The 15561-nt window shown below is 36.2% G+C and overlaps 1 protein-coding gene across 1 annotated transcript in view; it reads left to right on the plus strand.

Annotated features, from left to right (window-relative positions):
* The window catches only part of RTF2 (replication termination factor 2), a 26569-nt gene extending 12603 nt beyond the window's left edge, over positions 1-13966 (plus strand). Inside the window, exons 5-8 of the mRNA XM_010173107.1 lie at positions 7356-7469; positions 10627-10681; positions 10761-10853; positions 13632-13966. Coding sequence (XP_010171409.1) covers positions 7356-7469; positions 10627-10681; positions 10761-10853; positions 13632-13816 — 447 coding nt within the window. The 3' untranslated portion in view covers positions 13817-13966. The remainder of the gene's footprint in view (positions 1-7355; positions 7470-10626; positions 10682-10760; positions 10854-13631) is intronic.
* The last annotated feature ends 1595 nt before the right edge of the window (positions 13967-15561 follow it).

Raw genomic sequence — 15561 nt, forward strand, 5'->3', positions numbered from 1 at the left:
TATGCACTGGATTTCATGCTGGAAGGATGCCTCTTTTCCACTTAACATGCCAGGAAATGGAGTTGTATGTTAGGTGCAGGGTTCATCCATTTTGCTTCTATGTTCCGTCAGCAGAGCTCTTCAGTCTGTGTTGAAAGCATAGACCAGAGAAAAACATTAGGAAATCGAGTCCCAGAAGGATATTTTTTTCTTCTCAGCTCCCAAGGGACACATTCACTGGGTAAACAAGCATTCATCCATCTGAATGAAAAACTTCAGCAAATCAAATCCACATCAACCTTTCAATGTTGTGCAGAAAGGAGGAAAAAAGGAACAACACTGAAAGGTGAAAGACCAGTAAAAATGAAACGCACCAGTGGTGTAGCCTGCTACCAGCTGGCTCTCAGAGCCATTCAGAGTCTTTTGTAAGGGCCATGGTGTACCCATCACGGAGAGGGAGTGTCTGTTAGGGAAGCACTGGTTTCTGTAGGCCTGGAGTCAGAAAAACTGCTTTATTCTGAGTGAATAATTACAGGAGGAGCATTGAGGTTACTCTGAATTAGTGAATGTGATATGATCTCTAGGGTACATCGCAGGAAAGGTTCACTCTGGATAGAAGAATGACCCTGAAGCCACTGTGCAGTTACAGAAATATTTGACTTTATACCTGCATATGATGTAGAACATCTGTACAGAATGAGTGCACTCGTCAGTTTTTTTGGTGGTTTTTTTTTTTGGGAGGGGGGCTGTTTTGTTTTGTTTTTTTCATTAAATACATCTTTGTGGTTAGGTTGCAAAGGATAGTTCCCTAGGGAACCAAGCTATAACTTAAATTTTTATTACCCTTCAAGCAATAGCTTCCAGGGATGTTTCAGGTTGTTAAACGTTTGCTATGGATTTTTCCTATTGAGCTGTGTGGCATTTAGCAGCTCTGTTTTATATGGCAGCATAAAAGTACACAAATACCCTCTTATCAGGTAAGAAGAAACAATTCCTTCTCCAGTGTTAACACGTTTCTGGGGAATGACTAAATGATGAAGCCTTGCCTGCGAGAACAGAATTTGACATCTTTCAGCCTTGGGATATATTATAGAATGAAAGCATTGGCTTTCTGCTTGTGTATTACCAGATTTAGAGCTAGAATTGCAGCTGTTAGTCCCATTGGGTACGAAATTTGCCACTTAAAAGAATCCTCTAGCACCTATGCTACTGTCTGCTGTGAAGGACTCCGCTACCATATTTCCTCCTGCCCTTGAAGAGCAAGGTACTGTACTGTCTAGAAGATCCACTGTCCAGGCATAATCCAGTCTAAGCATATCTTGCCTTCTAATTTTACTATGCAAGAGTGACATTATAGATACTTACTGTTAGCAGAATGTCCTCTGAAACTCAACCTTTTCTATGTTATGGATTGGTTTTCTAAATCTGAAGGATTAAGTTGTCTTAATTTTCAGAAGTACTGAGAGCAGTGTTTGACATTCTTCAGAAAACAACCTGTTCGTAGGGATTTTCAAGCACCTTGGTGGCTGCTTTTATGGATATTACTTAACAGAAAATTGTTATTGTAAGCCTAAGCTCCTCCATTTCAATTAAAAAGGTGAACTATAGAGAAAAGTGGAATTATGTTTATACTTTATAATAAGCCTGTGAAATACCGTCTCGGTTCATCAGGACCCCATTAGCTGTATACTTCGCTGTGCATTTCTTAGTAACAAGTCATTGAACAATTCACTGTTTGTTCCTACCATAGGATTTTTGACTGCATCATTGCACCTATAAAGATTTTATTTTGTCTGTACTCTTCATATTTGTTTAATATTAATGCTTAGAGAAAATTTAGTTTTTATGACTTCATAATTCAGTGAAACAAAGGACTTAGGAGTACTTCATCTTCTAATAAAATGGTTAAAAGGTGTTAACTCCTTATTTCTAATCTTTCTATGTCTGTTTTGTCTGAAAGGTGTTTATGCAGGCATTATTATAGACTTTTATAAGCAATTGAATATTCAGTCCTCTAAAAACTTACTGTTAAAATCAGCACTTTTAACTGTTTTTTTACTTTGCTTTTTCCTTAAGCCTGGGTGGGTATGCAGTCTGCTCCTGTGTCGTGTGACACGCATCAAGTAAAAGAAATATTTCTTCATGAAACCAAATTAATACTGCCTTAGAAATTTTAATTCATTTTTACTTCAAATATTGCATCAGTATTACTGATAAATATTAAACAGACTTATGGGAGTTTACCTGGTCATCTTTGCTATTTTTTTTCTGTTTTCCTGTTGTTTTTTTCTTCCACAGTATATTTAACCTCATAACAATTCAAAACAAATACTATGAAAGCTATTAAACTATGAAAGCTATTAAACTATGAAGTTATAGGGCTGTAAAAAAACCAAGTTGCTTGCAACAGAGCATGACAGATATTCATAAGTATTGTGATTTTCATGATACAAACAACACTAGTAGTAGTGACCTCCACCCTACTGTCCATCTATGGCAAAGTAAAAAACCAAACAAAAATATTACCCTTATTGCAGATTTGAGGGGGGTTTTTTTTTGAAGTGAAATGGTCTTTCTGAAGTGAAAATATTAGTCACTTTACAAAAATTAAAACACATTGTGTTTTTAATAAAGCAAAAGCAAAAACCTTAAGTCCTACAATCAAATTTATTCAGTCTTACCTTGTACAAAATTAGCCAGGAGACGGCAGCATAATAAAAATAAATAGAGTGCCATTGTCCTTCAGCAGAATTCAGACAGCATTCTTCACTCTGTCGCTTGTGTGGAGATCTCACGTAAGTGAAAGGGGTTAAACATTAACGAGAATGTTTTCATTTAGACTTCGTCTGGTTTCCCGCAATGCTTAGCATATTTATTCTGCAGTAATGCTGTTTAGCTTCAGAAATGTCCTCTGCTGCACCATAATGAGAGAAAACTTGAGCTTTTCCAAATTTCTCTTGCCACTCCTTCTGCGACAGCCTTTAAAGGACGAAATCAGACTTTCAAATATGTGGAGTCCATTGCTGATGATTATAAATAGTATTGCTTTACCTCAGAGGCTTTAACCTCTGCACTGCTCACCGAGCATGCTGGATGATGAGAACTGGAAAGGAAACAACCCTCTCCTCCTCCTCCTCCTTCTCCCCCGGCTCTTAACTGTTTACCTGCTGAAACTTTCCAATTTGTAGCAAATAAGTAGCAAGGAATTGCCTCTGGTCATTTCTAGTAGCTGGAATCTTAAAAGATAATAAATGAAATATCTCCTTACGGAACTGAATGTTTACTGTGTTACTACTTTTATAAAGATTCTTGGGGTTTTTAATAAGTTGAAAAACTAACAACTTAAATTGACTGGAATTAGCAAGCTTTGGGGTGCTAGAAGTGTGTAAGAAGGTTGATGTATTTTGGATATGTTCAGATAAAAATAGCATGTTGGTCAGAAATGAACGGAGAGAAAATCTCAAAGTAAATTAAGGCACAGCTGCAGATATGGCAGGTATAAAATTATCATTGACTTAAAGGGAAGCTCTGTAAATAGAGGCTTCAGCTTTGACAGTATTTTTGTAGTAGGTGCTACAACTTCTGAGTGAAAGTTCATGTTCTGTGCATTAGTATGTAGGAGACTTTCCACTCTTCTCCAGTTGTCATTTACTCTTTTCCCCATGGTGTGTCTGAGTAGGGTGGCAGTGTCAAAAATTGTGTTCATCAAATCCTCCACTACTGAACTTCTGATGAATAAACCTCTGGAAGAGTATCTCTCTTAAAACATGTTTTTAGTTAAGTGTTACAAGAGACAATAATCTTTAATAAATGAGCTTGTGGAGCTGGTAAATGAATGGTGATACGATCCTTGGTTAATAGGATGTGTGTTCAGTCCTCTTTCAAGATTCTACCTTGTTTAAAGAGAGACAGTCAGGTTGTGGTCATACATGTTCCACAATCTAGTGGGAATTGTCTTGGAAAAGTATTCATGTCTGTCTGCATTTCCTAGTAATGGTCATATTTAGGAGGACTGCAGGAGTTAATTTACTGTTTATAATTTGGGAGAGAGGTTTCACTTTCTCATAAGACATTAAACTGTAACACTGATGTAAACATTAGATGTGAAAACATACTTGCCTGTTGTTTATTTGTATTATATTAAGACTGGAGTATTAATGGATGAAACTGCATTTTAGATACTGTACAAAAAATTCACTCTGTTAAAGTAGCTTACAGCAAGAAGTGCAGTACAACCATTTTTATTATGTAGCTGAAACTTGAGAAGAAACTAAATTTCAGAATTCAGGAAATCATCTTAAACTAAGATTTCATTATTACTAAAAAACCTCTCATATTTTATTCTCTAAGAAAGATAAGAAGCTATTCTGCTACATGAAAATGACTTGAAATCTAGACAGTCTTCATTATTTGAAAAAGTAATTTCACTGTTGCTTTTCCCAGTTTAAGTTTAAAATACTATATTTATCCCTAAGCTAATATGTCTTTTAGAGCTCATAATACCTTTGTTGTTCAAATGATTTTAAGCCTTAGAGATGGTTTTGTTTTTTTGTAAAGTTGTTTTGTGTGTGTATGTATGTGTGTATGTACATGTGGGATGTGTAGAATACATAATTTTATGAGTATTAGACTTTGAAGACTTTTTGAATGTACCTGCACACCCTTTAAATAATTCCTTGGTGCAAGCATGCTCAGCCATTTACACATAGACAGTTATGAACATACTTTTATCATTGGACCTTGAAAGGGCTCTTAGACAAAAATCAAGCTGCTTATCCAGCATCTCCTTCAGTTAACATCCTGCTCTGCTTCACTCACAGATTGAATCTTCCATTCAGATCTGCAAGCTGCTTTTCTAGTGCTTTTGTCTGTTTCAGAGTAGTTTTCAAGTTCAATTTCATTTAGGAGTATCTCCTATTCAGTGTGCTGCAAAAACATCAAGGAACTCCAGCAAGTACCTTCATATGTGTTTAAAGTCCCGTTATAAACAAAGTACAGCAAGGGACACCCTGTGATAGTCATAAAACAAAAATCTGCCCCTGAAGACCTTTATCTGAAGGAACAATCTTTCTGAATTCGCAAAACGGAAATTCCTTTCTGCTTTTTATCTCAACATTTCAAAATAGTGAGATAAAAACCCTTCCTTTTTCACATGAAGGGACAGGGAGATTTTTAAACAAAATCTGAATTAAAGCTTTGCATCCAACAGTACTGGCAACTGAAAAATGTTTGATGCACACGTATGATGGAACAACAAATTGTACCTGAGTTAGGGAAACCTGAGAGGATGGAGTTGGTTCTATGCCTATGACTTGCTGTATTGAAAGTATATTTAGAAGGGTTTGGTCTCTGTAATGTAATCTGGCTGTTCTCTTGGCAAAAAAATACCACATTCATCAGTGAATGGAAAGAGGACACTGTCATTATTTCCCCATTTCTTGTAAATACATTTCATTTCAGAATAGTTCCAGTTGTGTTTTCCAGAAGGGAACCTGGATTAGCTTGCTTTTATTTTTTTAAAGTGCAGCATTTATTGAAATTAGTCCTTTGACATAAACTTTTACTTGGAGGAAATTTCCACTTACTTTTGTATGCCTAACAGAATATGTTTTAAAAAACGATTGCAGAAATTACTTTGTAAATCACTAGCCTGTAGGAGAATGCTGGTCTTTCATGCTGTATTTGGAAAACACCCCACTAGAAATGAACGTGTAGGGCTTCTTCAGAATCAAGACAGCTGCCAGTCGCTCCTGTCTCACTATGAAGGCTGATTGTCCGTCTTGATTTTTCTAGACTTCTCTCTCACAAGTGTCTCTGAGATCACACCAAGCTGGTACTTCTGACACTAGCTCATTGAGGAGCAACGGAAAAATTTGGGCTACTCACCCATTTCTTGTGTGTAACTTATTATTCTGACAGAGTTACTTAATAAGCATCTCTGTAACCCTTACTTCTCCTTCATAATCTCTCTGACCACTTGTGTTCAGATTCACTTTTTAAGCTGTGCTCATCACTTGAGCAGACCATAGTCAAAGTACTGTCCATATGTCCTTTCATCTGTTTAATTTCTACTGCAAATACATGAGTAACCTTTCTAAACCTTTGTTTAGAAAACAGAAGAGTAATGACAGAGGCAGGATTATAAACTAATCTTGTAGATTAACAGAAAGCTTCTGGGTTTAACAAAATAATAAAAATATTTTTTTAAAAAAAATTTATATCTTAGAAAACATCATAGTCAATGTGCTGGCTGCAATAAATGATTGAAAATGTGCACAGTGAAACATCTGTGTCTTTAACCAGAAAACAAATGTGGAATTACATGAAGCACATTATGTGCATTATCCAGATTAATTTATAAATGTGCTTTGAAACTTAGTAGTGTTTAATAAATCAGATGAAGGACAGTAAGATGGCAAGGCTGGGTTAATTAATAATGCTGCTTTTATGACTACTTCTTATCCCCATAATCATTTAAAAATAATATTTAATTTTTTTTTTTAATTGTGAAACAAAAATACCCCAAACAAAACAGGTTTTCCTGTCTAGCTGATGGGGATAAAAATTCCCTGATGCTACGCAGAGAGGAATAACACCTTTGGTGCTGTGACTAGTCTGTGTGAAGGAACTGCTCTTGTCAGTTGTTTCTTCTATTACTAAGTTAAAAGACAAATTCTAGAGCAGAATGGCATCATGCTTAGATCTTAATCAAATGCATTCATAATTTAAAAAAAAAAAATCAGAAAGTACTTTAGTGTTTTGAGTTTTAGCTATGGGATTCATAAAATTGAGTAGTTTCTAGTTAGGACTACTTTGTTTAATCTAGTCACTGTACATTTTATGCTAGTAAAACAAGGAACTCATTAACAGAAAATATACAATGGAACCTTTTCTTTAAAGAAAAAAAAAGAATTAAGAGTGTTCTTTATAAGGGATTGATAATGAAATATATATGCTATGTCCATAGCCCTATTGCATGGAATAGGGCCTTGAAGAAGAAAATATTTTAATATTTCTGAAATTCTTTTAGAGTTTGCTGCACAGATTGATATGCCAGCCGCTTTTAAATGTGGTTATCAAAAGTTCACAATTCACTAAGAAGATGAGTATTTATTCTCCTTTTTTTGAAGAGTGTTGCTGTCACTGTTTTGCTTTGTGATAAAAGTCAGCTGAGATTTTCCCTTTGCCATTTTAAGTGAGAAGTTGTATTGGACTGTATTAAAAGAGAAAGAACTATTGGAAAAGACACAGTGGCAAGGGGAAGGATTGGAGAGCTCCTTGGAGAGCTTAAAAACAGTATTAATTCTAAGAAAGTTTCACCAGCATAAAGATAAAAAATACTAGTTTTGTCCTCTTTTTTTTTTTTTCCCTTGAAGTGTGGTGTTCCCTTTCAAGAGGAAGATGTGATTATCCTTAATGGTAATAAAGAAGATGTGGAAGTATTGAAGAAAAGGATGGAGGATAGAAGACTTAAAAGTAAATTGGAAAAGGTAATCTTTTTATACATTGTTTAAAATAAAATTGAGAGAGTTTTTGTCTGTAATGCAGTCTGCTCTTAGATCACATAGCTGTTTCTGCTGATCTTCATGCAGACTGGAGGATTTACTCAGTAAACTGTGTTGTACTTCAGTGCTACTTTTAAAAGGAATGAGATTGCATGCATATTTTGCTAATAGCATATTGAAATTGTATGTACTGAAACTGTCTTTTGACAAACAGGCAGTGCATAGTAATCTGAAAATCACAGAATTCAGGGCAATGGGTAAAATGAACAGAGTGCCAGCTATACTTCAGGTTTTTCTTGAAACAAATACCTTGTATTAGTTAATTCTAATAAAGAGCAAATTCTTCTCTGTATTTCATATGGTAGTTCCAGTTTTATTGTGATGGTAGGTTATTAGTTTTTGGATCTCCAAGTGTCCTCTACTGGCCACTATCAGAAACATGCTATTGGGATCTATAGATTCCTGGTCTGATTCTATAAGACTGATATTTGGAAATTTTGGTCCTGTTTTATGGTTCTTATACTCCTGAGTGATTATTGGTGGTGCTAATTCCCACCACACTGTTGAGGTCTTGGCATACTTTTTTTTTTTTAATCTGACAAGGCAAAATGCCATGAAAATAAAGTCCTTGCAGCTCTGCCATATAGTCTACTGATCCTACTGCCCCGTGAAGTAATTGTTCTGTGGTACTGTGCTGTCTAATGACAGTTCTGCACATGGGACTTTTCCCAGCATTGCTGTTTTTCTGAACTGACATTGTTGTTCTGGAGGATGATGGAGTCAACATTAAAGCAAAAACTTTAGTGTTGACTGAATCCAAAGTGCAGAGAGGTTTAGTTGAATCATCATTGTCTGGCACTTTCAGCAAATGAGACTTTAATGGAGGCTGATCACCTCTCACCCCCATTATTGCACTTGTTTTTTGTCTGCCTGTAGGATTAGATGGCATACAAATGTTTTTGTAGATTCTTTTGAAACAAATACTTGTTTCCTTACCAGGAAGCATATCATTTCTTCTCATCATAGGGTCTTTATTCATCTGTACCAATACAGCATCGTTGGGCCTGGAAAATAAAAGAAAAGAATGGTTACCCGTAGAAATCCTGTTCTGTTTCTTCTCTGCTCGTAGCCTCTGTGCTTAGTGTCCTATAGCTTCTGCCATAAGAGCAATACTGTAAATCCTATGCTGTCTCTTCAGATGGGTTTTTTGGGGGGTATTTTCAGTACTTTGTAATTAAATTAAAGAATTTTAAAGATAATTTGATGATAGAATATTGCAGATCTCAGTAATCAGCCCCAAAAGAGCAGTTGTTTGCACTCAGTTTTCATTAGGAAGGTGGCCCTAACAAAGCATATATAGCTTTGATTCAAATAATTTGGAATAGTCTGGAAGCTGGTGCTATCCCCAACTTCTGCACAGTATAGAAGTACCACTCAAGCATGCTGAGCACTTCTGTCTCTTACAGTGTCAGTGCAGTCACTTGTGGTGGCAGACAAAAGGGAATCGTGCTTTGGTCTTTGGGCTCTATATGCTTTAGGTGAACATGCAAATATTTTTTTATTTGTTTAGTTGAGACACTGCAGGCAGGTACAGTAGCTGCAAATCTCTCAGCAGGCCTCTTATGTTTCATCCCCAAGTTCTGCTGTTTTTTCACAATACTGCCTTACCTTGCTGCACCAGCTGATCTTTTTGCAGCTAGAACTAGCCTTCCCTGCTGTCCCTGGCACCATTCACCCCAGTCTGAGATCTGTGCACTGCCTTACCTTGCTGCACCAGCTGATGCAGCTAGAACTAGCCTTCCCTGCTGTCTCTGGCACCATTCACCCCAGTCTGAGATCTGTGAGCTCCAGTCCCAGTATCAGAAGACAGTTTCTAGTTTGGCGTCTGTTGGCACTGCTGTTCAAACCTCTTCCTCAGTCCCTTCTTTCAGTCTAAGTGGACCTACTGTGTTTGGAGGAGGAAGCACAAATACCTCTTCTTTATACCCATGAAACAACACATAAGGAAAGACACAGCTAGCACTAGTATAAGAAATTGTTTGAGCTCAACTATAGCATATGTGCCCATGATGAAATATATATATAATATATTCATTATGTACAATATATATGCATACATATATTTACCAGCATCTCATCATTCAGATGCTAAATACTGGGAGGAATAACAAAGGTGGAAGCAGCCTGAAAGAGGTTTTTCATATACACCGAAGGACACCCGGAGAGCCAAGTTTGCTTTTAGAATAGTAACTCTCTGCCACCACCTCCTGGATAAGCTTTGCAGGAACATGCGATATGGCTTTTTTTTTTCCTCAAGTATTGATCCTATGCTTGACAGCATGGCTTCTCCTAATTTTTATAACACATTTAAATATATTTATTTTCTTTGAGTTTGTCTAGCTTTCTTGAAATACTTGTAATACATTCTGATTGTATACAGAGTCATCTTTTGTGATGATAACACAAATGACTGTTTTAATATGTCTTTCTTTTTCAGATTGGCATTTATATAATCAAAGCCAGAAATGGGATTCTTGTTGCTGTTGCTTGTTTTTTTGTGTTTTTTAATCTGGACAAACATAAATTAACTTGGAAAATCTGGTCCACAGATGCTTTTAAAACATTTAGATTAATTATTTGCATCTTTTCTTCCCAAGCAATCCTGCAACAAAGGGCCCAGTTATTCAAAGTTACCCAGGAGGGATTTTTTTATTAACTAAATAAAATTAAGTGGATATGAGATGCAGGATTATTCTGAAAATTTTACTTAAAAATGTCTTTACTGATTACGATTAACTGTGTCCTGTTTAATGGTGTGCAATTTACTGTCCTGCCATGTGGGTTCAGAGTATCAGATTGCCTTAATGATGATAACACACACACCCCCTGCAAAGTATGCAATATACTGTATGCAGACAGTTTGGTTTTGGCCTGTGTGATTTTCTTTAAGCTGCCTTCAAGGTTGCCAAGGTTATTATTTTTCCATATAGAAATAACACCAAAATTGTGGAGCAGTATTGTGAAAGGAGGGATTCTACTGTGTAAGGTGCAAAAATGCACTCAATGGAATTGTGTGTCTATCAAATACAAGCTGGGAACTGTATGTCCTTTCAGTACCAGATTTCTGCTTGTGTTGTTTCAGAAATCGAAGAAATGCAAATTGGCAGAATCAGCTTCTCAGCAAGATACTGCTGAAGGTAATGTCACACCTACAAATTATGTGTGGGCTCCCGAGTCATCAAGCAGATTCATTATATCATTTTTTTCCTTACATAGATTCTGCAGGTCCATCAAAGGCTAAAAGTGGAAATAACTGTATCGGTTCCAGTTCTGGGGAGAAGAGGCAGATTATCTTCACCAAAAGTTCAGGTTGGTGTTTATTCTTTCATCTAAATGTGAATAAATAGTTCTGCTTTGAAAAATATTGTAGGAGGGATCCTTCTCTGGCTATTTTGTACCATAGTTCAGAAAATGTCATTTTTGACTGATTTATACAGCTTGATTTTGAAACTGATGAAGCACTATCAGTTAAAAGCTAGAGAAGATTAACACTTAATTTTAAAAATTATTTGCTTTAGTCTCTCCTATTTAAGAAAAGTTAAAATCTGTGTTACTTCAACCACATCACTCATCCGAAAAGTATTCTTTTGCTGCTTCATACTTTGTGTTCTCGGTTCCCCCTGTTTTCTCTTTCAGAGTTCTTCACAGTGCATCTTAATTTATTATCTTTCTCAGTAATAAAAGGTCAATTTCTCTCTTCAAGGGAGCTGTAATGTCATAGCTCACTTTTTCAAAGAACCCCCTCTTTCAAAAGTCTGTCCTAAAGGCTGCCTTTCCAAACTGGAATAGGAAGCCTCCTCGCAAACATGCACAAAGCTCCTTGTTCAATAGAAACTGCAGTCAGTTTAACTTTTTCTTGAAACAGAACTTTGCTTGACAATCTGCAAAATCTACAAAACAGGCTCTGCAGAAAGTGTGCAAGGGCTTCTGTTTGTTTGGTTTTCCTTCCTCTGCCCAGTTTGCCTTTGTCCCATCTGCTATCCATTGTCCTATCCATTGAGTAAATAAACCATAAAGTAGGGGCTGACCTTTTGTTTTGCTTTTTTCAGAATACCTAAAGCAACAGTATCTTTGCTCCTGCTTGTGACTGGCAAATGCTGTATTGATAGAGATAACTAATAAAAATAATACATGCTTTTCACCACATTACCTTTGTTTTCGCTGTGAAACAAGCCAGATTTTCTTGTTTGTGTCATTCCAGTATTGCTTTCAATTGGTGGGAACCAACTTGAAGGAGTGATTAGAGATTCTTGTTCACACAGTGATGCAGTCAAGGGTTTGGTATATCTGTTTTATTGGCTAGGAGGTAGTGTGAGGAGAATTAGTAGTTATTTTCCTGAAGTAGAAGTGGTCAAAAAATCCATTGTGGCAGTTTTTCAATGAAGCATATTAAAATATCCCAAGCTGATGACTTGACTTTTAGTCCTTCATTTTAGCTGCTGATTTGCTGTGTGTCACTGGCAGCAGTGGAATATAACTTCAGGATGTACTGGTTGCCTACAGTGGTCATGCAGCTGTGAGTAAACTTGGCAGTCCTTTAATCTGAAGGATGGTCCCCTCTCTTTAGGTAATATATGTTGTTATTTAATGTCTCCACTTCATACTGATGTTCTTATAAAGAACTACTAAGAATGGGCACATTTTAAAAGCCAGTGTGAGGCTGCTGTGTGAAATATTCAATCGTGTACATTACAGCCACAGAAGAAGTCAGTGTAATTTGTTGGAAGAATCTGAGAATAGTTAAATGATGAAGTATAGATAAGCTGTGTAAGCAGCTGGGAGAATTTCCATCAGAAATACCTTACCTGCCCACTACTGTCTGTTTTTATAAAGGATTGACTATTAAAAATATGTTGTTCCTGATGATTATAACTGCTCTTGGATGTTTAGGACCTTCGTAATTCTAATAATGTTTGTATTTTTCTTTTCCAATAGTGTTAAGGGAAGAATATGCCTTTTGAAATGTCAGGTCATTGGTTTATATTTCTGGCAGTAGTTATATTGGCCAGCAAAAGAATAAGAAGAGAGTGGGAAAATAAAGTTTAAAAAAAAATAAAAAATCCATGAACTGAGGACTGCCAGTAGCGTAGGAATTAATTTGTGAACATGGCACCCTAAGGTTTTTGGACTTGCAGCTTACATATTCATTCTTTCAAATCCAGTGTTTGGTAATTCTTTCCAGGCAACTATTAGTGGCATTAAAAGCAGTGTTCTCCAAATATAAAAAGGATCTTATCTATGATGATTTAGGATTGCACATATAATTCCTATGACTACACACAGAAATCAGTAAAGTGCATTTTCAGACAGGCTCCCTGCTGGCTTTTTACATGCCCTTGTGCCTAAGTTAAACTAAGAATATAGTTTCTGCAGACTTCTATGTTTTCATGTCTTTGCACAAGAGACTTGGCACATGCTTTTTAAAATACTGTCTGTCAACTTCAGAGGAGATTAAATAGTTGTTAAAAAAAGAGGGGGTTGTTGGTTGGTTTTGGGGATTATTTTTTTTTAATAGCAGTAGATAGAATACACTGGGAGAGATGGTATCAGAAACAGAGGGGTGGGCATTTTCCTATCCCAAAAATAAAATGATGCAGACCATTGTTATTTGTCACAAATGACTTTGCAAAGAATAAAGGGAGGAGATAGATTCCCTGAGGACAGTATGTCACAGTTTCGCTTTTGTCATTTGATAGCTAATTTCCAAACAATACTTCAGGGTGGTGGAATACTTTCATGTTTCTTTCTTAAGTCTGGAGTTCAGAGACATTTTTTACTTAAAGGAATAAATGTTGTCAATACTGAATTACAGTGCAAGGGATCTTCCCAAGTAGGAAAGAACTCCTCTCTCTCAAAGATTTCTAAATGCATTTGGAGCATAAATTCTAAAAGCTAGGAACATGTTTGCTGCTAGGAACATGTTTGCTGTTGAGAACAATTATGGGATGTATTTGCAATAGTCCTGAAAAAAGTTATATACCTTATTGCTGTACACATTTTTTAAATTCTTTTTTTCTGCCTTTATTTAATTTTTTAGCAATTTTAAGCTGTTGTGCATGCTTCATTCTATTCTTTTTTCTCTAGCAGATAGTGGAAATTCATCTGTACCAGGAAAAGTCAATAAGGCTGCTTCTACTGCAACGAAGAGATCCATTGCAGACAGCGAGGAGAAGTCTGAAGCATACAAATCTATTTTTACATCACACAGCTCAGCAAAACGTTCAAAGGAAGAGTGTTCCAACTGGGTTACTCACACAGCATACTATTTCTGAAACTATTATGAGCCTGATTGTAACATTCATTACTGCTTTCCTTCCCTAAGGCTTTTTCTCTACAACTCTGATACAGAACTTACAAATTTGTGAGTAAGTAATGAACTTGTGTTAGTTGCAACTGCTGTTAAATAAGAAATAGATCACCAGAATCCATATTGTGTCAGCAGACTTCATTCTAAAATGATGGACTTCTTGCACAATTTTTTTTCTTTTCTTCTCCCAGTTGAATGCTGTCATTCTTAGTCACACTAGCTTGTGTCCTCAGTTGTATGAGTGAGGGTAGAAGGATCTACCTGCTATCCTCTTCTATCACTATTTGCCACAACTGTAACTATAGTTTTCAGTGTATTAGTACAGAAATTCAAACTTCTTGAAACTTTTTGACAGTACAAAGAGCAATAATGCTTTTCTTTTGTACTAGCTAACTGTGCCCTCAACAAAACTAGTATATGTTTCTTAAAAGTTCTGTAGGTGTTTCCAAGTAATTTACCTTTTGGTAGAATATATGAATGAATAATCTTGGAAACGTTTGTACAACATTCTTCTTGTACATACTATTGTAGCCTGTTTTTTAGTAACAGGATATCCACTTAGAAATCATTATCTATAAAAACGAGCCTGTAATGCTAAGGGTGTCCTTTTCCCAAAAAGATTTTGGGGGTTTTCTTTAGGGATGTGTGTTTTAAAGTTAGAAGTATCAAGTCTGAGGTTACTTTCTTTTGTCAGAGGGTCAGAACACCCTGGAACAAAAGTACGAGCTTCCTTACTGTTCTGCTGAAGCAGTGAGGTTCTGTGTACATCTCTGAGGAGCAAGTTGCCATTCTGAATTCAGCAGCTTACAGAAAAATACAAGCGCGTGGTGGTGGAATAGGAACAGGCACATCTTAACTGGCTTTTTAGGGAGAAACAGTTGGGCATCAGCGTCATGTGAGTCAAACCCAGTGGTGGCTGATGGAGGGAACCCTGCGAGGCTGCAGTGAGCTTCTGAGAATGTTTCTCTTTCACTTTGCAGGCAACTGAAATGTGCTGCTTTCACAACAACTGCAGTACACATTGTTTAATTTTCTGGTGTCCAATTCTTATCAGCAAACAACTATTGGACTGTTACTGTGCTTAGCATCTTTCTGTAACAAGCAATTATATCTCTCAGTTTTGCTTTTATATTTATGCTTTTTATCCCTGTGATGTTGATTTAAATAAAACTTAATATGACCATAACACTTCATTTTCAGTTGAACAGATAAACAAGTGCTTATTTTGTCAGAGTTAGAATGACTTTTTATAGGCTTTCCTTTGGCCCTTTTATTCTTAGCTTTTTTCCAAGTACAGGAATCCTTTTAAGTTGCTCATGTTCCATAGCAATGATTCAGTGGCTGAATATTTGCATCCAATAATATTTATATTAAATCACCAGAGAGGCAGATGGAAGCTTTTCACCTTCCTCTCTTCCTCTTTTAAAGTTAAAATATGCTTTTATAATCTTGGCACAAACTAACCAGAATAGAAATGCAGAAAGTAGGAGGCTTTTAAAACCACTGTGTGATGTTACATTGTTAACTTTGTGTGTGAAAATGATTAATTATCCTCATAATTTATTTTTAAAAGTGTCCCCATTTATAATTGGCAATAGTTAATTGTAGATTCAAATGCTTTGTTTATATTTGCGTAGGTGGTCTCTATGACTTAAGCATGTTGAATGAAACTGCTAGGATTTTATTATTATTATTTTGATAGGTATAATT

This window comes from Antrostomus carolinensis, unplaced genomic scaffold (assembly GCF_000700745.2).
Source record: "Antrostomus carolinensis isolate BGI_N321 unplaced genomic scaffold, ASM70074v2 scaffold14528, whole genome shotgun sequence".
NCBI lineage: Eukaryota > Metazoa > Chordata > Aves > Caprimulgiformes > Caprimulgidae > Antrostomus > Antrostomus carolinensis.